General features: G+C 40.0%; 1 protein-coding gene across 1 annotated transcript in view; it reads right to left on the minus strand.

The window, feature by feature from the left end:
• CRPPA (CDP-L-ribitol pyrophosphorylase A) overlaps window positions 1-24,854 on the minus strand; it is a 292,641-nt gene extending 267,787 nt beyond the window's left edge. The window contains exons 1-2 of the mRNA XM_038556990.1: window positions 24,678-24,854; window positions 8,783-9,059 (exon numbers count right to left, since the gene is read on the minus strand). Of these exons, the coding sequence (XP_038412918.1) occupies window positions 8,783-9,059; window positions 24,678-24,757 (357 nt within the window). The 5' untranslated portion in view covers window positions 24,758-24,854. The remainder of the gene's footprint in view (window positions 1-8,782; window positions 9,060-24,677) is intronic.
• Between the last annotated feature and the right edge of the window lie 2,218 nt (window positions 24,855-27,072).

A 27,072-nucleotide genomic window follows, 5' to 3' on the forward strand; every position in this document is an offset into this window, starting at 1 on the left:
TCTCTGTAAAACCTGCATCCATCCCAATGTGGTAAGACCCTCCCCTCAGAAGACCAGCACAGCCCCCAGGCCATAGCAAGTCCCTAAACCTTGGAGTTTTAAGAGTTAGCAGGTTTGGCTGGGACAGAGCCTAAAGTTCACCACATTGTTCCAGGCAAACAACCTGGAGACAGACTGCATGAGAACAGCAATCTGAAGGATGCCTGGGATGTACAGGGGGACATTATTCACTATTCTGTGGTGCTTCCCTGAGAACAGCAAGCAAGGAGGCCCATCTCTGGGAACAAAGTTGCTGGCTGGCACCAATTCCCTCCCCAGTCCCTCAGCATAAAACTAGCTTCAGTCAACAGCAGAGCTCCAACACTGGCTGCCTAACCTGCTTACACCAAGTCTCAAGCCCCACTGTTCTGTTGCTATAGGTTCTCTCCAGGCTCAGAACAGTGGGCCCCTTCCCTAGAAGACCAGTAAAAACCCAAACTCAACACGTCTTTCAACCATAAAGTTCTGCAAGGCTTCATGTGGAAGTAGCATCAGGTCTCATCTAACAAATAGACCGGAGCATACCTAGTTTAAACTCGCCACACTCTGGCCAAGGTCCAAACACTGCCCACTACAGGCAAGGAGAGCCTCCACAGACGACTAACTGAGGGACAGAGCAGCCAAAACACAGCAGCAGAGCACAGAGCATGATAAACAGTCCCTGAAGCATCAGGTCCTGGAAACTATATGACCACTTTTTCCAAAAGGCCCTTCCTTTCCAGAGCAGAAAATTTAACAAGCTTTTCTAACACAAAGAAGAGGACAGAGATTTATACAAAAATGTCAAGATGGGGACACCTAGGTGGCTCAGCGGTTTAGCGCCTGCCTTCAGCCCAGGGCATGATCCTAGAGTGCCGGGATCAAGTCCCACATTGGGATCCCTGCATGGAGTCTGCTTCTCCCTCTGCCTGAGTCTCTGCGGACCTCTCTCTCTCCCTCTCTCATGAATAAATAAATCTTTTTTAAAAATGTCAAGATGGAAGAATCCATTCCACAGAAAAAGAAGATGAGGAGGACAACGAGGACATCATCACAGCCAGAAATCAAAACAGATACAAGTAATATGCCTGATGGAGAATTTAAATCAACATTCACATGGATACTTGCCAGACTTTAGAAAAACATGGAAGATATCAAGGAGACCCTTACTGAGAAGAGCTAAAACTCAGGCAGAAATGAAAACTGCAGTACTGAGATTCAAAACCAACTAGATGCAATGACCACAAGGATGGAAGAAGAAGAGGAATTAATAAGTGGTAATACAGGAGATACAATTATGGAAAATTTTAAATGAAAGAATTATAGATCATAAAACTAGATATAGGGAACTCAGCAACTTCATCAAACATAATAACTATCATATAGGAGTCCCAGGGGGAGGAGAGAGGGAAAAGCAGCAAAAGGTTTGAGGAAATAGCTGAAGATTTCCCTGATAGGGGCAAACAGAGATTCCATCCAAGAGGAGACACAGAACTCCCATCAAAATCAACAAAAGCAGGGAAATGTCAAGACATATTATAGTTACATTTGCAAAATGCACTGATAAAAAAAAAAAATCCTAAAATCAGCAAGACAAAACAAGTCCCTAACTTGCAAGGGAAGACCCATAAGACTAGCTTTAGATCTCTACACAGAAATTGGGCAAGCCAGAAGAGAATGGAATGATATATTCAATATGCTGAATGCGAAGAATCCACAGCCAAGAACATTCTACCCAGCAAAGCCATCATTCAGAACAGAAGGAGAGATAAAGAGTCTCCCACACACAAAACTAAAGGAGTTCGTGAACACTAAACCAGCCCTTCAAGAAATATGAATGGGGACTCTGAGTGGGAAAGGAAGACTAAAAGTGACAAAGAGTAAAAAGGAATAAAGAAAATCTCCAAGTAACAAAACAAGTAATAAAATGGCAGTGAATTCTTATCAATCACAATTACTCTGGTTGTAAATGAACTAAACATTCCAATCAAAAAACATAGAATGGTTTAAAACACCAAAATACATCTATATGCTGCCTACCAGAGACTCACTTTAGACCTGAAGATACCTGCAGATTGAAAATGAGGGGATGGAGAACCATTTATCATGCAAACAGACATCAAAATAAAGCCAGAGTAGGCATACTTTTATCAGACAAACTAGCCTTAAGCCAAAAACTATAACAAGAGATGAAGAAAGACACTATTGTAATAAAGGGCACTACCCAACAAGGAAACCTAACAATTGTAAATATTTATGCCCCCAACATGGAAGCACCCAAGTATATAAAACAACAAGGGACGCCTGACGCCTGAGTGGTTCAATGGTTGAGCGTCTGCCTTCGGCTCAGGGCATGATCCTGGAGTTTCCATATTGAGTCCCACACTGGGCTCACTGCAGGGAGCCTGCTTCTCCCTCTGCCTATGTCTCTACCTTGTCTCTGTGTCTCTCAGGAATAAATAAATAAAATCCTTATAAAAAAATTGATAAATCCTAGCCAGACTTATCAAAAAAAAGGACTGAAGTAAAAACAGAAAGAACAACCAACATCACAGAAATACATATGATTTTAACAAAAAATGAAATTATATGCCAACAAATCAGATAATCTGTAAGAAATAGGTAAATTCCCAGAAACATATAAACTACCAAAAATGGAAGAAATAGATAAATTCCAAGAAACATACAAACTACCAAACTGAAACAGAAATAGAAACTTAAAAAAATAGAAAACTTGAACAGACCAATAACAAGGAAAGAAGTTGAATCAGGAATCAAAAATCTCCCAACAAACAAAAACCGATGGCCAGTTGGCTTCATAGAGGAATTCTACCAAACCTTCAAAGAAGAGTTAATACCTAGTCTTCTCAAACTGCTCCAAAAGACAGAAAATGAAGACTTCCAAACTATGAGGCCAGCATTACCCTGACTCCAAAACCAAAGACTTCTCTAAAAGAGAACTATAGGCCAATATCCGTGATGAACATGGACGCAAAAAATACTCAATAAAGTACTAGCAAATCAAATCCAAGAGTACATTGTAAGAATCATTCACCACAAGTAAGTGGGACTTATTTTCAGGCTGCAATGATGGTTCGATATTCACCTATCAATAATCCACCCATTAATAAGGAAGAGTAATAATCCCATGATCCTCTCAATAAATGCAGAAAAAGATCTGATAAAGCACAACCTCCATTCATGACAAAAACACTCAACAAAGTAGGGTTAGAGGGAATATACCTCAACATCATAAAGATCATATATGAAAAACCCACAGCTAATGTCATTCTCAGAGAAAAACTGAGAGCTTTTCCCATATAGTAAGGAACAAGATGGGAATGTCTATACCACTGTTACTTAACATACTACTTCAAATCCTAAACTCAGTAATTGGGTAACAAAAAGAAATAAAAGGCATCCAAATTGGCAAGAAAGAAGTCAAACTTCCACTATTTGCAGATGACAGGATACTCTATATGTAAAACCCAAAAGATTCCATCAAAAAAACTGCAAGACTTGGGGGGATCCCTGGGTGGCTCAGTGGTAGAGCACGTGCCTTTGACCCAGGGCATGATCCTGGAGTCCCAGGATTGAGTCCCGCGATGGGCTCCCGACATAGAGTCTGCTTCTCCCTCTGCCTGTGTCTCTGCCTCTCTCTCTCTCTACATCTATCATAAATAAATAAATAAATAGATAGATAGATAGATCTTTAAAAAAAACTGCAAGACCTGATAATGCAAAATCAGCATAGTCAGAGGATACCAAAAAAAAAAAACAAAAAAAACACCCCACCCAACTTAGAGAAATATATTACATCTCTATACACCAATTAATGAAGCAGCAGAAAGAAAAAAAAAATCGAGGAACACACCAATCTCATTTACAATGGCACCAAAAACCATATACATAGGAATAAAGCTAACCAAGAGGTAAAAGATCTATACTCTTAAAACTACAAACACTGATCAGAAACGTCCAGATGACACAAAGAAATGGAAAATGGAAAAATACTGTATGCTCATGGCTGAAGAACATATACTGTTCAAATGTTCTTATTTCCCAAAGCTATCTACACAATTAATACAATTCCTATCATAGTACCATCAGCATTTTTCACAGAGATAGGAGAAACACTTCCAAAATTTGTATGGGAACCATAAAAGACCCTGAATAGCCAAAGTAATCTGGAAAAAGAAATGCAAAACTGGAGGCATCACAATTCCAGACTTCAAGATTTCTTACAAAGCTGTAGTCATCAAGACAACATAGTACTGGGCACAAAAACAGAAACATACATCAATGGATCAAAATAGATAACCCAGAAATGGATCCACAAGCTATATGGTCAACTAATCTTCAACAAAACATGAAAGAATATTCTAGTGGAAAAAAGTCTCTTCAAGAAGTGATGTTGCGAAAACTAGACAGCCACCTGCAGAAGAATGAAACAGGACCATTTTCTTACACCACACACAATAATACACTTAAAATGGATGAAAGACCTAAATGCAAGACAGGAAACCACAAAAATCCTCGAGCAGAACACAGGTAGTAACCTCTTTGACAACAGCCACAGCAACTTCCTACTAGATAGGTCTCTTGAGGGATAAGGGAAACAAGAGCAGTAATGAACTACTCGGACATCATCAAGACAACAATCTTCTACACAGCAAAGGAACAATCAACAAAACTAAAAGTCAATCTATGGAATGTGAGAAGATATCTGCAAATGTTATCTGATTAAGGGTTAACACCCAAAATATACAAAGAACTTAAATTCAACACCCAAAATTAAATAATCCAGGTTAAGAAACGGGCAGAAGACATGAACAGAGTTTGTCCAAAGACAACATTCAGATGGTAACAGACACATGAAAAATGCTCAGTATTGCTCATCGCCAGGCAAATACCTTTCAAAACTACAATGATACCACCTCACTCCAGTCAGAATGACTAAAATTAACAATACAGGAAACAAGAGATGTTGGCAAGGATACAGGGCAAGGGGAGCCCTCTTACAATGTTGATAGGAATGCAAACTGGTGCAGCTACTCTGAAGAAGAGTATGGAGGTTCCTCAAATGTTAAAAGAAGTACCCTATGATCCAGCATTTGCAATACTCGGTATTTGCCGAAAGAATACCAAAATACAGATTTGAAGGGACACATGCAACCTGATGTTTATAGCCACATTATCAATAATAGCCAAATTATGAAGACAGCTCAAATGTCTATTGATTGATGAATGGATGAAGATGTGATATATATGTGCAATGGAATAGAACTCAATGAAGAATGAAGTCTTGCCATTTTCAATGACATGGGTGGAACTAGAGAGTAATTATAATGTCAAGCAAATTAAGTCAGAGGAAGTCCAATACCATATGATTTCACTCATATGTGCAATTAAAGAAACAAAACAGATGAACATATGGTAGGGGGTGGGAAGGAAAGCCTCCTAACTACCAAGAATAAGCTTAGGGTTACTGGAGAAGGGTTAAAGGATAGGAAATGGGTTAAGGGGGGAGGTGATAGGGATTAAGGAAGGCACTTGTAGTGATGAGCACTGGGTGTTACATGTAAGTGATGAATCATTAAATTCTACACCTGAAACTAATATTACACTGTATGTTAACTGGAATTTAAATAAAAACTTGAATAAAATAAAAATAAGATCAGCTAACAGAAAAGGCAATTAACTTTAAAGGGATACAGTTAGACTGGTAAAGAATACTATTATACTGGTCAACAGATTTCTCACAAGCCAAAATAACGCCAGTACACAATGATATATTTTCTAAGTAATGGGGAAGAAAAAAGTTATCAACTTAGAAATTTATATCATAGAAAATGATCATCAAGTGCTATTCAGAAATAACCCTGAAAGTCTTTACCTGCTAGCTCTATTGAAGTCCTGGCCCCTCCATGGAATTCAGAAATGAAACTTATAGAGGTAAAATATCCAGGGTCCTGATGACAGTTCTGAGCTCCTGTATGCAAATAACTCAATTGTCAACCTTAACTTGGGACATCTTACTACTTTGAGGTAATCTATCTTCAATGTGAGAATGTTTTTAAACCATGAAGTTAAAATTTCTGTTTCCTTTAACATGTATGCCCTCCAAGGGGCTTACTCAGTATCTACCTTATCCAGGAAAGGATTTATCTGAAAGGGGCCTTTGGGTAAGGCAAACTAAGAGCTAAGAGAACAAAAAATCCATTAAGAATCTATACAACAAAAAATAACATAAAAAAATAATAAAATAATAACCTATACAACATAATTTAAGAGAACAAAAGAGAATTAGTTCATAAGAATTCATGGAAAATAAGTGGTTTAGTGGCTTTAAGGTTAATCTTCACTATTTTCTTGCCTATCTTTCAGACCAGTTGTCTTCAATTTAACGCCCAGAGATTAAGAAGGGGTCATTACTTTCCACTAGGACAGGAACTTTACTAGTTCAAATTTCCACTTACATTTTTATGATTAGAATTTAGAACAGTGTGATTATGTTGGCATGAAGCAGTACCTGGACTACCTAAGGCTGTTAGGTAACTATCCTACACTTTATAATTTAGGATAACCAGGAGATTCAGTTTAAGACTATATATTGTTTAGAACCAATCCTTCTAGAATAGCCTAACGTAGCCTTCCATTGCCTTTGAGCAATTTTACAACTTTCCCAAGTTACATGTACCTGACAGCAATGCAAAAATAATTCTTGCCTGTCAAGATGCAAATAAACTCTACAAGGTGGAGGTTTGATACCTCTCACATAGGAGAGGAAAACAAACAGTTTTGCCTGTGTGAATTCATTTCAGTATTGCTTTATTTCACTAAAATTTGTGCCTCTCTGGATTGTAACATGTGCCTGGTTCCTTCAATATGTTAAGGATTTCACATATCTGTATGAAACTCATTTTCTGCTTTCTTGAAAATCATTCCCTATGACATTTCTACAAGACACCAGAAGCTTCAAAATAAATTGTGAAAATTCCACTTAAAACTAGCTTTTCAATGCAAAGTTGAGATTTCATTAAAATATTATGTAGGATTTAATCATGTTCCATAAAAGTTATTCTGATTAACATTAATTATAAAGACAGTCAAGGAATTCCAATCAATCTGCTGCAACAAGTCATTAATTGCTATCCATGTTAATGTTTTACTTAGTCACCTGTTAAACTAGGATATCTTGGCTTATTAACTGCAGCAGTAAGAGTCCTCTTAGTTTCAGACCTACCACTAAAAGTATCACTTGGTGCACCATCTTAGAAATAAGATATCAAAAAAAAAAAAAAAAAAAAAAAAAAAAAAAAAAAAAATTCCAAACGTGTAATTTCTATAGTCAGCTTGATTATCTATGTTACCTTTTGGAAAAATGTCAAAGACCCCTAATTATACTCACTGGGAACCCTAATTTTTAAATTATCTGCCCCAAATATCTAGTCCTCCCTAGGAACTTCTTCAAATTTGTCAAGTTTCACTTTAATTCCTGAAAGTTCTAAATCCTGCGCTCTTTCATTCCTCCTCATGCTACTTCTAACTGATTACCTCTACTGCAGCTGAGAAGTCTGGACAATAGGAAGGGGTTAAAGAAGTATGGGAGCCCTGATCAAGTTTTTAGGTTAGCCAACTTACCTCTATCACAATTTTCACTCCATCAATATATCTTTTTTAAAATATATGAAAGAAAAATGTTTTGTTTGATTTGTGGAATTCTTTTACAGCTTTAAAAGCAATTGATGTTTAAGGAAGAGGAGATGGAAGGTGCAACAATTTCCTGACAAAGAGATTACAGTTACATACAGGTAACTGAAGAGAAATCACATGAGATCTTTTCCAGATGGGTTTTTTTTAACTCACCACCCACATGGCAAAGAAGGCTTAGAGGACTCCTTCCATATCTCTACAATCCTAGGTGCTGTAATTCTTAATACCTTTTCATTTTTAAGTAGTTCGAACTCTGAGTAGTTAACATCTAATATCCAACCCTAAAAATAGCGCAAGTACAAGGAAAAGGGACTCAAAGAGGTTGTCCAAGTTACCTATGTATCACTAATTAAAAAACCTGAGAACTAGGCCTATGCATGTCCCCCTCCACAACCTATTGCTATTATGCTATACAAAGGATGTATAGCGACTTTCACTCAGTCTCACGTTTTATCTATAAATCTATTATGTTATTTTTAGGATTTTATCCAGTAATCTAAGAACAGAACAAAGATATTCTAAAGACTACAATATGTCTTTTGTTATCCTTTGTTCTTCCGGTTAATTATAACACAGAATTCTGCGTCATCTTAAAACATTTTACTTTAAAGAGTGTGAAAAGCTTACTTGGCTGTTTGCGCTGAAAAGCAAACCATCTTCAAAAAGTCAAAACACAATTTGGGTGTGATGACCCAGATTTCTGATAATTATGCACATCCCTTACTTCAGAGTTCTCTTAGGTATCTCTAGGTAAAGTGCACAATGCTTCTCTGAATGTACCCATCAGGGTACATTCAGAGCCATATTCTGAAGATTTTACATTCTCCTCCAAAAATCTCATGTTATGTTGAGGGACTACAAATATAAACTCTAATATAGTCTCATAATACAATACTTGAGGCTTCCTAAAAAAATTTAGCGTCACGTCTTTTACTCATCATGCCCGTTGTAAACTGACATTTGACGAAGATTTCATCAACATCCAGGAAGTGAACATTTGCTATAGCATTTGTGTCTTCTATCCATTTTCAGAAGTATAGCCACTTACCCCATGTTCCTTAGCAGCTGTGACAACTTTAAGAAGAACATCTTCCTCAACAAAGGGTCTCACAGCATCATGAATTATCACAACTTCTGGCTTAGAGAGCTTAGAGTCAGGCTGGTCTTCTGCTAGGGCTTTTAGTCCATTGAAAATTGACCTGTGGCGGGTCACTCCAGCTGCAACCAGGGAGATGCGCTGATGCTGGTACTTCTGAATGATACCCTTCATTGCTTCCATGTTCTCTCCAGTGACTGCCACAACAATGTCCTTTATCCAACATACGCTGAAAGAGAAGTGTACACTGAACATAAATTGGGCCTTACACAATTTAAGCTAGTACCAAACTGTATTAGGAAGTCCTACTTTTAACTTCTCAGGGATGTTGAAAACTGAAAGTAAATCAGTCTTATGAATTTTATCAGGTCTTGTAAAGAGGTTGATAATCAATGAATATTTCATATCCTACATAGTAACAGATATAATGTTTTATAGTCCACAGTGAGATTACATCTAGATATTGTACAATAGATAATCTAATTCAAACTTAGTTACTCAGGGATCTATCAGGACACTGAGAAAAAATAATGCAGTAATAGGCCTTTAAATGGATTTCTTCTGGGCAGCCCTGCCTGGTGGCTCAGCGGTTTAGCGCCACCTTCAGCCCAGGCCGTGATCCTGGAGTCCCGGGATCAAGTCCCACATCGGGCTCCCTGCATGGAGCCTGCTTCTCCCTCTGCCTGTGTCTCTGTCTCTGTCCCAATCTCTCTCTTTCTCTGTGTCTCTCATGAATAAATAAATAAAATCTTTTTAAAAAAATTGATTTCTTCAAAATAATTTGTTCAATAGAGTACAAACAATTTGAAGCAGTTTTGAATACCAAAAGTTCTCTCTCAAGAAATCCAATGAATTGCTAAAAAAAAAAAAAAAACAACCAACCAACCCACCTGGGTCACTTATCTAATATAAACTGTGCCTACATCGAAGTGAAACATAGCTTCAATAGGTCAATGAATATTGTATAAATTTATAAGTAAGGCTCAAAATATAACGATAAACCTTACAAAATTAAAGAATTAACCTACTGAGTCATACATAGTATTGAGCAATTTTTCTGTTGTAAAATGTTTTCCTAAAGACTTACTGAGATATTGCTTTGCACAGTTCACACCATTGAGTGGCAACTGCATTAAATCTTGGTAGACTTCTCTTGAACACCAGTGCTAACAGAGCTTAATGTCATTAAACTCTATGTTCCACAGCCAACAGGACCAAACCAGGCAAACTGTCTCTAACCCACGCTATCAACTCTAAATAAAGATCACTTTAAAATTTAAAGGAACTCAAAAAAAAATTTTTTTAGAACTCTTAGCTCATGAGATACTCCATGTTCATGTTAGATAGTTCAAGTCTTATGCACATTTTTACAGACATGGAAAAGTCTGAAAATTACTTAGTGAAATTTACTTTGTTAATATGAACATTCAGTTGATTTACTCAATTGTTAATCACCAATCTTCTGTTATTGAACCAACCCTTTCCATGATCCAAAACCCCATTCTGCCTGTGGCTACAACAGTACACAGATGAACACTAAGAGCTACTTTATAAGCACATGGTCTTTTCATTTTAAGTCCATTCCTTTACTAAGTGTTTATTGCATATTGAATAAATGATCATCATTGAGTACACAATGAAAATAAGTACTGCCTTTGCAGAGCTTCCAGATCAAAGAACACTGAGGAACAAGTTCAAGCTGTAATCAAGTGCTATGAAGAAATCCAGGCTCCAGGATTGCAGACAAGTTGATTATTTGACCGGCAAAGGGAAGGCCAAGATGATACTCCTTAAGGACACAAAATTTGCTATAGGATCCAGATGATGAGTGGCAGGGGGGGAAAGGGCAGGGGGTATGAAGGGCCGGTGTAAGCCAAGGCCATCGCAAGGTCCTGAGGGCCAGAGGGCAAGGGGAGAAGAGCCTATGTAGTGGCCGGAGGTCCAGGCAAGAGCCAAACTGGGCTAAAAAAAGCTTTGCACAGAGACATTTACACCAAAAAATAATAAAAAAGAAATGCTCACCTACTCAAATGTTCTAGGCATTGTTTTAGGAGACTGAGGCCCCTAAAAAAGGACCACTTCCTAATTCCCCAAACCTGTAAAGGTCTAACCCCACATGCAGAAGGAACTTTAGAGAAATGATTAAGGATCTTGAGCTAGAAGAATCATTCTGGACTCTCTGGGTAGGTCTAAGACAATTACAGGAGTCCTTACAAATGAACAAAAGGCAGAAGAGTCAAAGCAGGAGAGGAGTTAACAGAAGCAGTGGTCAATGTGATACAGGAGCTCAAGTCCAGGAATCCAAGTGACCTTCAGAAACTAGAAAGTGGCAAGTAAACATACTGTCTCTAGAGCTTCCATAATGAATGTAGCATTGCCAACACCTTTTTATTTTAGCCCAGTGAAACCTATTTCAAACTTCTGACTTCCAGAAGTTTAAGGTAATAAATTCATGTTGCTTTAAGCTACTCGGTTGATAGACTTTTTTTTTTTTTTTAATAGCATTAGTAAACTAATTTCGAAACATCAATTTTACTCTTGTTGCAAGGTGGAGAAGTGGTTTAGTAGAGAGAAAGGATGCAGATAGACCAGATAGGAGGAAGCTGCTGCTGCTGCATTCTGGGCATTGTAGCCTGGCTACAAAATGGAGCTTGTAGGTGGCATTTAAGAGATAAATCAGAGGTAATAACCTAGTAAGATGGGGGGAAAAATCAATTATGACAGAATATAAAATAGCTCTAACATCGATTAAGCATTTACAATGGGTTAAGCCTTAGTCATGCTCTAAACTCCTGTAATCCCCCTGTGCCACTGTCTCTTAAGTGCTAAACAATTAAGATGTGATATATACATCATACTTAGTTTTCCTACACTACCATCTTAGACCACAATGCACTCCAAGTAGTTTTACCATTCTTCATCAAAAGAAGACATTCCTCTTCTTGAAGATAGGTTCCATGATAGCAGGGACAATGTCTGTTTTGCCCACTGCTTTTCACCTAGTACCTAATCAACACCAATTTGCTGAGTCAACAACCTTGGTCAGTCTTCTCTACCTCTAACAGTGTAATAACATCTGACAACACAGCCTTGTCTCAAGGGTTATGAAAACACAAGAAGCTCTTCATTAACCTGTTTAGCTATAAAAACTCAGTTATGAGTAGAACCTTCCCTATATAATGTGGTTTGGAGTCATTTGACTCCTTACCTTCATTTCTAGAACTTTAGGCTGCTGGAGGACTGGTATTACTTATGGTTTGTTAGACACTAGGGGGTAGTTTTAAACATGAATAAGCTAAGACAATGTAGTAATATTCACAGAATACCTGAGGAAAAGATATGCATTATTACATGCAGGCAATAAAAAGCATTAGGGAATAAGACTCAATGTGGGATGCTCTTGGTTTTATATCCCATCCATCCCCCATTCTTTTCATTGCAAAGGTAATTGATCACAGCATACTTAGCAGTGTAGAGTTTATACTCAAAGCCTCCCTGCAAGCAACAAGTGACAGTTTGTGTCCCCTAAATGCCAAGCTTCCCAAGGTTCTGTCTTCACTGACACAGCTGTGACCAAGGCACTCATCTCCTCCATTATTTATTGCATCATCCTCTTAGCTGGTCTCCTTCTCATCGTATTCCAGCACAATCCATTCTCACCACTTCTGAAGGATTTTTCTCACATGCAAACCTAAGGTCAGCCCCCACTAATTCTTGAGCTGGGCACTTCGAGATCTGAACGAAGCCCACTTGTCCCTAGACCACTTCAGTTCTTCCACACCACTCTCACTCTACTGAGGGCATCTTCCCACACACCCAGGTCTTCACTTCTGCTACTCTGCTTCCCAACCCACCTATCTACCTTGGGTAGGGGGGAAAGTAGGAGACAGTCCCCCTTGCTCAGTTGTTGGTTCAGATATAGCTTACCCTGTGAAACTTTACTAGATATTCTAGGGGCAGCATCCCCATTCTGCACTTGCAGAGTTCTCTTATTGCTACAGAGACTTATCATCATACTACATGGTCCTCCTTTTCTATCTCCCTCACTAAGCTGCCAACTCATAGAAGGCTACATCTATACCTCAGAGCTTGGCACATTCTAAAGCAAGTAGTATTAGCATTATTAACAGCAAAGAAGATTGATGGTTTGCTAGGTGACACATATTGAATGCTTTCCTGCAAGATCTCCCATCAGATTGTATGACATCACTATTATCAGCACTTTATAGGTGACATGGAAGCAATGAACTGCCCATGAGATCACACTTAGAAAATGAAAGGATGTGAGTGGACCCAAGTCTGATTTTCGAACACATAGCTACCCTCTGCAAATGTACTAACAGTCTCTGAGAAGGATGTGGTAAAATCTAGAAGCAAGAGGAGCATGTCCATATCCACTGTGTCTCCAGAACTTCATTTATCTTACTAGTGATGAACCATATAATATTGCTGCATTTGTGGTCAAAATGTCAAGCTTCCTGTAATTTTTTATAATTCAAGCAAAAATAAACATCTAATATTTTCCAGGCAGTATGCTAGACATTTGTGATATAATAATGAACCAAAACCGGCATAATTCCTGACCTCACAGACCATATACTAATATCTTAAATGAATACATGAATTGAGAAGACTTAAATAATTAGACAGGGATAAATTATTAGTTTAAGTGTTTAAGCCTTTTCTCCAGTCATGGATTCATTTAATATATTTGACATAATAGCCTGTGATTCATTTGAGTGTGAAGAATTTTTTTTTTTAAGATTTTATTTATTTATTCATGAAAGACACAGAGGGAGGCAGAGGGAGAAGCAGGCTCCATGCAGGGAGCCCAATGTGGGACTCGATCCCAGGACCACAGAATCATACCCTGAGCTGAAGGCAGATGCTCAATCACTGAGCCACCCAGGCATCCCGAGTGTGAAGAATTATTAACAGTGATCAAATATACTTCAGTTTGTTGATAATTACATGATACCAAAGTTTTGGTTTTCTTTTTTTTGAGAAACTTTAAGTACATGCTCAACTAAATCAGTAGAGAGGACTCTTCTATAGTCAGGAGCTTAATCAGTACCCTAATCTATTCTTCTCTTTTCAGAGTGTATTTTACCAGAAAAATAGCTTAAAAGTAACTTTTCAAGACCTCATGTTGCTATTTTTCCTTAACAAATACTTTCAATTAAATATTAATATTGAATAATTAAGAGGGAAAAAGACAAGATACTGCTAGACTAAATAGTTATTCAAATATCTGCACAGTGAGTCAATGAATTAATGAACTCCTAAAGATAAATCCCAATTTTACTAGAATTCCTTCAAAGAGCTATAAAATAAGTTCCAAACAAAGCCAGTCAAAATAGATACAATTAGGGCAGCCCCCATGGTGCAGTGGTTTAGCGCCGCCACTGGGAGATCCAGGATCGAGTCCCACGTCGGGCTCCCTGCTTCTCCCTTTGCCTGTGTCTCTGCCTCTACTCGCGCTCTCTCTCTCTCTATGAATAAATAAATAAGTAAAAAATATTTTTAAAAAATTATGTTAAAAATAGATATAATTATATATACCCATGGCCTTTGACTATTTTCAAAAGTTATAGAAGACTCCAAAGAACAAAGTGTCTTAAACTGGTTTCTTTCTCACACTGTAGATCAAGGCCTATTAGCATGTCAATTTAGTGATTTTTAGATTAACATTTCTGGGTAAATGAAATAGAAATTAATTTAACAGTAAAGTTAGAATCCATAACAAGTAGCAAGGATAGGTCTTCTTGAAATTCTTTCAAAAATGTCCACGTGTGCATATAAGTACATGTTTAATGCTAAACATTTTTAAACAAGTCACAATGAAAAATTTTAGAATACATGGATTTAGACCACTCTTATGAGAGAACATTGTTACACTATTTTGTTCAGCAACCAAGAGTATTCCCAGCACTTACAAGCCTTTTTAAGTACTGTTTATATTTTAAAGGATTTATTCACATTCTTTTCTAGTTATAGAATTAAGAGCCTTTTACAGTATTAAAGTTTAATGATGTAAAATCATGGGACTGAGAAAAACCTTAACTACCTCACGCAGTGCCTACTTAACAAATATTTGCTGAATAAATGAATCTGGTTGACCTCCTTAGCTGAAGGCAAGGAGGCACTAAACTCCTGTAGCCACATTTTATCAAGATCTCCTATATCCTTCCCACCACATTCCATAGGCAATTACAAGGCTACCCTCAAGCTCTATTACACATATAGACAATGAGGAAAAATTTCTCCTATCTTCCCCCCACGATGTAAAAAAATCACTTAGAGTATTCTGCTTGAGCAGCTTAATATGATCAGTTGGAAACAGAAGATTTAAACAAATGCTTTTTAAACAGAAAATCAGGTCCTATTACTACCCTATCTAAAGGGCTCTTACTAGGCTGCGGAAGTTTGGCTCCAAGGGTCAATGGCAGCTGTGGCGATTGCCATGATAATTTTCATGGAGATTAGGCCTATGGGTTGTACTGTGGCCAGAATTAATAAATTTACATCCCTCCATATTCATTCTGGTATTTTAGCAGCAAAGTATTAAGTTGATGTGCAAGGGCTGGCTCCCAATTGCCCTCACAAGGTCAGGTCTCCATATCATGACCGATAAGGGATTCCCAGTTGTCAAATCCAACCTACCAGTCCTAATCTCTTCTTGAAGGAGCCTGATGGGGTTCTTTCTGCTGGGAATTTAACACAAATATCTAATCATCTGACCTACACAAAACACAGTCCTATTTTTAATGAATATAGGCCAATTGCCTGCTTCCCTTGACTCAGATTTGACCCTTAGTGAAGCATTAAGCTAATTTTTTAACCTCAAATTCATGTATTTGAACACTCATTCAACTATAAACATTGTAAGTGCCTCTTTCTGAATCCTTCATCCAATTAGTCACTAAAACCTATCAATTCCTGTCAAAGCTTCCTGCCTTCACTACTCCATTCCAATTTTCAGCTCAATTCCAGCAATCAATATTGCTCATTTACATTAACATTTATGTATTTATTTCTATCCTATCTTGTTTAAATAGTATTTGCAGGGGTTTTTAGAAAGAGTAGCAGAACAAGTACACAAGAAAGCAAAAATTAGAGACAATCCAGTAAGTCAGAAAATCTAATAAAGCCATGAGTTCATACACTTAAATGTATACACTGATCAGCAGGGAAAATGGTGGAGTAGGAGGACCCTAAGCTCACCTCACCCACGAATAGAACTAGATAACCACCCAATCAGTGTGAAAAAACCATGAAATGACTAGAAGACTGGCAGAACAAACCCCACAACTAAAAGTAGGGAAGAGGCCACAGTGAAGGAAGAAGGGTCAAAAGGCAGTCTGAGAGCAAAAGGGACCCTGCGACCTGCGGTGGGGAGGGAGCTGGTGGCACCGAGAAAGGCAGAAAACAGATGTTCATACCAGCAGCTCATGTATCAGGAGAACCACTCTCTTTACTGTTTGCCTCTCAATATGAGAGGAGCCAAATTTCTTGAGTCCTTAAAACCAGTGGGACTTCAAGCCTGGAATTTTTTAAATCCTCAGGGTCCCCTCTGGGAGAGCCCAGAAGACTTTAGCCAGGAAGTCCCAGCCCTTAAAAGGACAGCAGGACCAACAACCCACGCAGATGCACTATAGAACCAGCAGTTTGAAAAACACTGGGGGTAAACTAAGGCAGAGTGGTTTGCTCACTTCCAAGCACAGCCTAGAGAGACAGGGATCACGAGGATACACCTGCAAGAACAAAGAAGTCAGCAGGTACCATTGCCTTCCCTTACCCCATAGCATCAACAATGGCACCTGTGAGAACCGGCCAAAGCAGACACTCCTACATTGCTTGCAGGAAGCCCCACCGCATCATGCCACTCCCACACCACTCAGTGGATCCAGCCCTTCCCAGTTACTCTTACCTCACTACCACTATGGCAGCCCCTCCCCCAGAACACCAGTGCAAAGCCCGCCAACACCACAACTCTCAACTTGCGCTTTTGCAGAACTGCAGTTCCCTCCGTGGCAGGGGCATTTCTCAATTCTCAAGCAGACCACTGCCTACCTTGCTGCCCACAACAGACAGAGACAGTAGATAAAAAGAACGATGTGACAACAATGGAACTGAAGGAAAAAGAGGCTAAGACTCAACAGCAGAGCACACCCAACACACATAGGAGACAATCCCTGAAGCATCAGGACCTGGATAACAGGAGACACTGCATGGAAGGGCACTCTAAGACCTCATAAGGCTACTGTAGTACAGAGAAACATTTCCCAAATTATGAACAGGACCTAACCCCAACAAGAGACCACACCAAAACAGACTGAAGTAATAGAACTGATAGAAAACTTAAAGTATGATGGTAAAGATAATCACTGGCCTTGAGAAAGTAGTGGTGGACATACATCAGTGAGACTCTTAGAGATTAAAAAAAAAAATCAGATCAAGAACAAAGAGAAATTAAAAATACACTTGGACTAAATAGACTAGCTGAAACAGAGAAACTACTGAACAACCTGGAAGAGTAATGGGGCATAAATATCCAATCTGAGCAAAGTAGAAGAGAATCATGCAAATTGAGAATAGTCTTAGGGAACTCAGTAACACCAAGCATAACACCTGCATTATAGGGATCTCAGAAAAAAGAGATAAGGGGGTAGAAAATTTAAAGAACTAATAGCTGAAAACTTACCTTTCTGAAAAACATCCAGATCCAAGAGGCACAGAGATCCTTGTCCAACCAAAAAAATTCAACACAAGGAGATACACACCAAGACATAGAGAAATTAAAATGGCAAAAAGTAGTCAAAAGAAAAAAATTTTAAAGCAGCTAAAGAAGAAAGTTACGGGGATCCCTGGGTGGCTCAGCAGTTCAGCGCCTGCCTTTGGCTCAGGGCGCAATCCTGGAGTCCTGGGATCGAGTCCCACGTCGGGCTTCCGGCATAGAGCCTGCTTCTCCCTCCTCTGGTGTCTCTGCCTCTCTCTATCATAAATAAATAAATAATAAATAAATAAATAAATACTCTATCTATCTATCTATAAAAAAAAAAAGAAGAAGAAGAAGAAGAAGAAAGTTACACGTAAGGAAAATCCCTTAAGGCTATCAGGAGATTTTTCAGCACAAACTTCACAGGCCAGAAGAATGTAGCAAGATATATTCAGTGGGAAGGGAAAAATCTGCAACCAACAATCGTCTAAGAAGGCTATCATTCATAATAAAAGAGTTTAGACAAAAACTAAAGCAGTTCATGACAACTAAACCAGCCCTACAGGAAGGAATAAAAGGGACTCCAGGTGGAAAGGAAGAAAGTTAATAAAAAAAAAAAAAAAAAAGCAATAAAAATAATTTACTATAGTAAGTCAGTCAAGGGATTCATAAATGGATGTAAGATATGGCACTATATACCTACAACATGGGAGAAAAGGAGTAAAAAATGAAGTTATACTTAAGTGACCAATCACTTCATTTGGACTGCTATACGCAGATGTTATACGCAAATCTACTGGTAAGCACAATTCAAAAAGAGGCAAGATGCAAGCAAAGAAAAAAGAGAAAGGGATCCAAGTATATCACCAATGAATGCCAACAAACCATGAAAGATAGCAAGAAAAATATCAAAATCTATAGTAACAACCACAAAACAAATAACAAAATGGTAATAAATATGCATCTACCAGTATTTAACTTAAATGTGAATGGACTAAAGAAAAAAAAAATCCATCCAAATTGGTAAGGAAGTAGTAAAACTATTTGCAGATGACACATTACATACAGAAAACACTCAAGATTCCACCAAAAATCTATTAGAACTGAAAAATGAATTCAGTAAAGTCAAAGGACACAAAAATCAATGTACAGAAATAGGTTGTATTCCTATACACTAATAATGAAGCAGCAGAAAATGAAACAGTCCCATCTACAACTGCACCAAAAACAAGAAAATATCTAGGAATAAACGAAGAGGTCAAAGACCTATGCTCTGAAAAAATACTGATTAAACAAATTCAAAATAACAGAAAAAAATGGGAAGACGACATTCCTGTGTTCATAGATTGGCAGAACAAATATTGTTAAAATGTCTCTATTACCCAAAGCCATCTACAGATTTAATGCAATTTCTATCAAAATACCAACAGTATTTTTCACAGACCTAGAACAAACAATCTCAAATTTGTATGGAGCCAAAAAAGACCCCAAAGAGCCAATGCAATCTTGAAAAACAAAACTGGAGGTATCACAACTCCAGACTTCAAGTTATGTTACAAAGTGGTAGTAATTAAAAGAGTATGAGAGTACTTGGCTGGCTCAATTGGTAGAGCATGTGACTCTCATTCTTGGGGTTTTAAGTTTGAGCCCCCTGTTGGGTACAGAAATTACTTTAAAAAAATATATTTTAAAAAATAAAACAGTATGGTAGAAGCATAAAAATACACATCAATAAAATAGAACAAAAAATAATAAACCCACAATTACATGGTCAATTAATCTTTGACAAAGGAGGAATGAATATACAAGGAGCAAAAGACAGTCTCTTCAACCAATGATGTTGGGAAAACTAGACAGCCTCATGCTGAAGAATGACACTGAACCACTTCCTTTCACCATACTCCAAAATAAACCCAAAACAGATTAAAGACTTCAATGTGAGACCTGAAACCATAAAAATCCTTGAAGGAAGTATAGGCAGTCATCCCTTGGACATTGGCCATAGCAACATTTTCCTATTTATGTCTGAGAGAGTACATCAAAATAAAAAGTTTCCACACAATGAAACAAACAATTGACAAAACTAAGTCCTTTGACTTAGTTTGGCACCTGAGTAGCTCCATCAGTTAACCATCTGACTCTTGATTTTGGCTCAAGTTATGATCTCAGGGTCCTGGGATCATGCCCTAAGTCAGGCTCTGTTCTGGATGTGGAGCCTGCTTAATATTCTCTCTCCCCCACCTCTCCTCCTCCTAAATAAATAAATAGATGTCAACCTACAGAATGGGAGAAGATATCTGCAAAAGACTTATCTGATAAAGAATTAGTGTCCAAAATATATAAAGAACTTAAAAAACTCAACACCCAAAACATAATCCAATTTAAAAATACAGTATGATTTCACTCATAATTTAAGAAACAAAACAAGCAAAAGGAAAATGAGACACAAACAAAAAAACAGACTCTTAATTATAGAGAGCTGATGGTTACCTGAGGGGAAGTAGGTGGGGGAATGGGTAAAATAGGTGATGGAGATTAAAGAGTAGACTTATCATAAGGGAAAAGAAAGATTTAAAAAATAAAATATATACAGAAATATAGATTACTTTATACACCTGAAACTAATGTCAATTATGACTCCATTAAAAAAAAACAGTCTAAATCAAACAAAACCACCACACCATAGTGTCTAAGTTGCTAAAACTGGATTTCCATTGATTTTCCAAGTGGCAAGAAAGCCACCCAATTCAGCCACAGAAATCAGAGTTCCCTTAGGACAAGCACATTCAATCAACAAAAACGATTTCTAATTCATCTGATGTTAACACACTTAGGTTGACCAACACACATTATAACTAAAAGAGACTTAAATCTCAATTAGAAGGCCAACATGTTAATACACAACAAGATACATTACTATCAAAAATCTGGAATGCTTTTTATTAGTGAGACAGCCCATTTCCTCCCTATAGAAGATTTATACGAGCTGTCAGTGTATGGTAAGATTTTGATGTGCACTGAACTGTATCAAGGAACGGGTCATCTGGGGCAGTGTCCTCTACCTCGAGAATGAAAACCTTCACAAACCACAGAGAGGGCTGTGTCAGACATTGTTCAAACTTATTAGCAGAGGGACTCCCACTCCCAGGCCACCTCCACCAAGAATCTGAAGAAGCATGGCCGTATCTGCCTCCCTAGCTTGCTTTTCTTGCAGTTGTCATTTCAGTTATTCAGGTGTCCCAGGTTAAGTAACCACTCTTAGCAACACTTTTTTTTCCTTAGTTATTTGAAACCAGAAATAAGATTCCTGGCAGGAATTTTTACTTCCTGCGTAAGACCTGGGAATACATTTTTTAGATCGTAAAACAATCGATCAATTTTGAGTATATTTTATAATTTAACTGTCAGGGCTTTATGCGTTGACCACCACCGTCACCTAAGTTTTCTTAAAGCAGTAATTCTTTTAGAAACTCTGGTCATAAACCAATAGTTACTTACATAAGGAATTAGGACTCTTGTTCTTGACCTCAGTTCCTTATTAGTATAATAGGGGGAAAAAAAAAGTTCTCTTCAAGTTATCATCTGTGGTTCAATAATTTAATTTCAATTCCCTCAACAAGGCCAAAAGGAAACTTTCAAAATCCTAGAAACATTTTTAAGTCAACTTCTTAAAGGCCCTTACAACGAATAGATTCAATCTCCATTTGTCCAGATAGAACCATAGCCAATTTCTGAGTTGTGAGGATTCAGAGATTCTTCTCAATCTCATTTCTTCAATAATTAAGAAATTTCAGGGGCACACAAGTAGCACTCGGCAAAACAAAAAAGCATTTTTCCAATTTCATCAGAAATAAAAATCTGACGTCCCAGCCAATTCACAAGATATATTCTCTATATTCTCTGAAAGTCCCCTCCAACTTTTCAGTGATTGAAGAACCGGTGCTTTAATATACCATGTTGTTGAAGTAAAAAAAAAAAAAAAAAACAACGGAGTTTGCCTTAAAAGCTAAGGATCTCACTGAGGACTTGCTCCTAATTTCCTCTACGGCCACGGAATGAATACCTCCATCAGCCATTGGCTGTGCTGAGTCAGAGAATAAGCTTCCAGGGTTCTAATAGCAACGTAGGAGTTTAAGTACTTCTTTGGAAGGTTTCAATCAGTTTTTTTTTTTTTTTTTCTTTTCTTTTCTTTTCAGCTGTCTACCCCACTTTCAGAAGTATCTTGTACCTCTAATTCCTGAACCTTTCCAAGATCCTGGGACTTCAACCAACATGCTTCTTCACAACTCTTCTCAGTTTCTTAGGACTGTTTAGTCTGATTGATGACTACTATGCTGTTCCTCCAACATTTTGTCGTTGATCTTTTATCTACTCGAGCACCTCTTACGTTCTTTTTTCTTTGTGTGGCTATACATTTTCCAGTCTCTTTGGGTGGGTAAATCCAAGAGTGGAAATAATGCCATTGAAACACATGTTTAACTAAAACCAAGACTAGCAAATTTCTTTACATTTCCCTATCCCAATTTAAGAATTGTGGACCCAGCTTCAGAGGCGAAATCTCTCGGACACCATAGTTTTATATCAGCTCGAAATTCCACAAGGAAGATCAAACCTTAAGTATCATTTTTAATACTACCTTCCTTAATCAAGGTTTAAGAAATAAGGTTTACTCACAGCAACGTGTTAGTGAGACAGCCAAAGCTTGAGAAAGGAAACTCCTAACTTATGAAGGACAAAGGAGCTTTGAAATCAGTTCTACACAATCCATACTTCCCCTTCTCAGGAGGCAAGGAGAGCTGAGAGTCCTAAAATAACCCAGATGAGTGACAGTGGGGACAACCAATTATATCTTTTCTGATTTGGGACACAGAGTTGTGCTTCCCCTTAGTGAATGGTAAGCCTGCACAATTTTGCCAAATAGTAAAAGGTAAAATTTTATTTATTTTTTTAAAAGGTAAAATTTTAACAAGACATTTTATGCTTCCATTCCCTTTCCTTGTTTGAACTTGAATAATTAGGGAAGATCAAATAACCTAGGCTTTTTTGCACCATGCTCTAGGAAGTCTATTAGCAGTCAAGAAGATGTCCTTCCTTTACCAAATGGCTCAGAAGCACCCATACTTTAACCCCGGTAACTCAAGGTTTCCAAGGTTTTCCTGAAATACATACCAACTGTAAGCATTCCTTAAGTTCTTCAGGCATTGTAACGGTGACAAAAATGAGCCCTGAAGTATTTCAAAACGGAGGTTTAAGTAGTTACAATTAGAATTGTATCACTGCTGTTAATAGAAAACACGTTTTCTTCATTTTCCACAAACAAGGCCTTTCCAGAACATTTTTACTTTAAAAGATTTTTCCAGTAACCACCTATCTGGGGCTCCCTCAGAAGATGCAAACATACTAATAACGCTAATTTCCTTCATAGGAAAGAAAAATATAAAAGAGAGTAATATTCCCCTACACCTGGTAATTAAGCAGTTACAGTCTGCTGGCCAAAATCCATTGTGTCCCTTTAATGCCTTCTACATAATTAGCTTTATTGCCACAAGGTCTAGGATTCAATAATCTAGTTACATGATGCAAACCCAGAGAAAAAGCAGACTACAGAATAGGAGAAGCACCTGGAACTGTTTCACTATCTGGGTTTCAGATGGAACCACTGGCCTGATGACTTGACTCAAGGGTGATTAGGACTCTTTGTGCTTCCCTATTCCAAATGCCAACATTCAGGAAGATAACCATAGCCCGATGTGGGCCCTTGGGTTTGTGGGGTGCGTGCCAGGAGGGTGGAATAGGGAAAAGATTTTTCTAGATCATAAGCTTGGTAGCTTTTCGATTGGTAGCAACTCATTGGCTAAGTCTTCATCACAGCCACCTGCAAAGGATAGGCTAAAAGAGGGATCTCTTTTGAGATACAAAAGGGGGGTCGGTCCCTGGGTGGCGCAGCGGTTTAGCGCCTTTGGCCCAGGGCGCGATCCTGGAGACCCAGGATCGAGTCCCACGTCGGTCTCCCGGTACATGGAGCCTGCTTCTCCCTCTGCCTGTGTCTCTGCCCCTCTCTCTCTCTCTGTGTGACTATCATAAATAAGAAAAAAAAAAAAAAGTAAAGAAAAAAAATATTTAAAAAAGGGGGGGGGGGGTCCCTGGGTGACTCAGCGGTTTAGCGCCTGCCTTTGGCCCAGGCATGGAGCCTGCCTCTGCCTGTATCTCTGCCTCTCTCTATGTCTATCATAAATAAATAAAATCTTAAAAAAAAAAAGAGAGAGAGATACAAAAAGCTCACTTCAAGGTCTAGCATCCTAGCACACCACCGCACTGGCTTCGGGAGGTTTCAACACCTTTGCTACTGCCCTACCTCTGCCCTTCCAGCCTCACCCCGCCCTATTCCCGGGCGCCAGAGTAAGCAACATACACCCCCGCTCCCCGTTTTCTCCTCACTGGGGCTCCCCTCGTTCTGCGCTCCGACACTCCTGCTCCATTTCCCCTACAAGTCAGTGCACTGTGTTTACGGGATCAAGCGCAGATGGGCTTTCACTTCGGAATCTCACACCGGGAACTCCAGGATCCGCCGCTGAAAGGCTCGAGTTGCATCGCCCTCGGCCCACCCTGAGCACGTCCGTCCTCCACAGGGGGCTCGTGTTTACGAGTGAGCGCACGAAAGTGAACGACGGCTCGCGAAGCTGCACGTGGGGCTAACAGGGCAGCTCACGCGTGCACGCGGCGGCGACGGGGCGGGGCGGGGCGGCCGCCCGGCGGGGAGACCCGGAAGGACTCGTGCGGAGGCCACGCTCGCGCCGCCGGGCAAACCGAAGCCCCGCCCCGTGCTCTGCCCGCTCGGGCTGCGGAGGCCGGGCTCCCCGCTCCCCTCCCCCTCCCCCTCCCCCCTCCCCCCTCCCCTCCCCCTCTCCCGCCGCGGGCCGGGCGCAGAGGGGGCTCCCGGGGGCTCGCGCGCGGGGCTGTTGGGGGAGCGGACCTCCAGCCGGGGCGCAGCCCGAGCCCGCAGGGCCTGTGCGGGCGGAGGCGAGGAGGCGCCAGCGCCAGCGCCAGCGCGAGCGCAGCTCCGGGGCAGGTGTCGCGGGCCGGGCCGGGCCGGGCCGGGGGGCGGGGTGGGGGCCGGGGGCGCGTTACCTCTCCAGGGCCTGCAGGGTGTAGCTGATGAGCGGCCGCTCCAGGACGGGGCAGAACTGCTTCGGGGTGGGGACGCCCATCCTCTCCCCGCTGCCCCCCGCCGGCAGCACGGCGGCCACGGCGGGAGCGGGAGCCGGAGCGGGAGCCGGAGCGGGAGCGGGAGCGGCGGCGGGCCCGGGCTCCATGGCGGCGGGCGGCGCGGCAGGCCCGGCTCCCTGCGGCGGGGGAGGGCGGACGGCGGCCGGCGGCGCCGCGAGGCCAGGCCGCGGGGGTCCCCGGGGGACGCTCGAGCAGCCGCGCCCCCTCCGGCGGCGTCCGCGGCCTCCGCACCGAGCCCGGCGCCCCGGCGCCCCCGGCGGGCCTGAGTTCCCGGCGGGCCCGGCCCTCCGCGCTTAGCCGGCCAGGGCGGCCGGGACCCCGCCACTCCCGCTCGCCTTAGACCTCTGGATCCGGGTCACGGGATGAGGCCGGGAATGTGCCCTCCACGTCCACCCCTGGCTTAAGCCGACAGGTGGAGGGCAGATGTCATGAGGAACCCCGGGCGCGGGGCATCTCCGCGTGGCGCAGCGCTTTGGCGCCTGCCTTTGGCCCGGGGCGCGATCCTGGAGACCCGGGATCGAGTCCCGCGTCGGGCTCCCGGTGCATGGAGCCTGCTTCTCTCTCCCTCTCTCTCTCTCTCTCTATGTCTATCATGAATAAATAAAATCTTACCAAAAAAAAATCCTGATATGTAAACCAGACTGCCAGGATCTCAAATTTGTCTGCAAAGTGTAACTACATGACACCTGTGATGGGATTGGGGTTTAATGGCCTGGCCTGAGTTTTGGAATGAGTTTATCTTTTTTTTTTTTTTTTTTTTTGAAGATTTTAAGGTTCATGAGAGAGACAGGCAAAGAGAGAAGCCGACTCCATGCAGGGAGCCCGACCCGACACGGGACTCGATTCCCTGGTCCCCAGGATCAAGCCCTGGGCAGAAGGCAAGCGCTAAACCGCCTGAGCCACCCAGGGATCCCCTGGAACGTGCTTAAAGATCTCCAGCCACTTTCTAATGAGCCGGCACGTTTCGGACACGCAGAGCCAAGGCGAAAATGCAGTAATTGCTAAACAAGCGACACACATAGGCCCATTTAATCTCCGGGAGAACCCAACTATTACTGGGGTTTTGTTTGTTTTGGGTTTTTTGCTTTGTTTTTACAGAGAAAGAGAAAAGGTTGTGATGTTTAAGTAACTTGTGTAAAATTGCACACCTAATGGCAGAGCTGCCTTAAGGCCCTTGCACAGAAGTACAGCCAGCGTTGAAGAATTCAACTGGAGCATATATGCCCTTTATTTAGTCCTTGCTGGCAGTGTTTAGCGGGCAAATGTCCTGAAGTATTTGGAATGTCAGAGCCTATTGTATTAGGTCCCTGGAATGTAAACCCCATGAGAGTAAGGTCCTTAATTTTGGTTTGGGTTTTGTGCCCAGTGCCTGGAATATAAAAGAAGTGTAATAATTATGTATTGAATGAACTACTGATTGAATAAGTTAATGATAATTAAAGTATAGAGTATTAAATATTTGCTGATTTAAAAAAATAAAAAATAAAATATTTGCTGATTTAATCTTCACCCATAAGTTAATGTAAGATTGATTAAAAAAAAAAAAAAAGCAATCTTTTAAACACCGAAACTATTACCAGGTCATAATATTCCAACCCAGTATTTTTACCCACTTTTCCCAATTGAGGTTAAAGCATACGAAATTGGAATAGAATTTTCCTCCTATCCTTTGTTGATCAGTGACTGAGCATGCTTTTAATACATTCAATACACTCCTATTTTCAATACACATGTTTCAATATGGAAGTACTTTCAAAACAGAAGCAACAAGTACTTTTATTATAATTAACGTTAGGTCCATTATAACTAGTTTGTCAGATGAAAAATAAGCCTCCTAATATACTTGACTTGATAGCACCATTGCCACACCTGTGTCTAATTAATACCTGTTGACTAACTGAATGGATAAATGAATAAAAATCTGTACACAGGCAGAAAGGCAAATCAATAAGTGTTTCTGTTAATATTGATGCTAACTTCCCTTTTTAGTCTAATAGTGGAGTTAAAACTATTTTTCATTTTCTTAACCTCAGCAAAAAAAAGCATAGTAATAAGAGTCATATTAATTGCTATGTATTACAAACAATTAAATCTCACCAAATTCTAGCAAGAATCTTGTTTTACCGATTTAGTTTTGTTTTAGAGCAAATATATTAATTTCGCTGTTTATGAATCTTAGATCTTTTATATTGTATGTGAACAATATTTAACAGACTGTTCATTTGTCTATCAGTATGAGAAGCAACATTTTTTCTGTATCTTTTTATATAGATATAAATAATTAGTTCCTTGTGCA

The sequence above is a fragment of the Canis lupus genome, chromosome 14, assembly GCF_011100685.1.
Source record: "Canis lupus familiaris isolate Mischka breed German Shepherd chromosome 14, alternate assembly UU_Cfam_GSD_1.0, whole genome shotgun sequence".
NCBI classification, from domain to species: domain Eukaryota; kingdom Metazoa; phylum Chordata; class Mammalia; order Carnivora; family Canidae; genus Canis; species Canis lupus.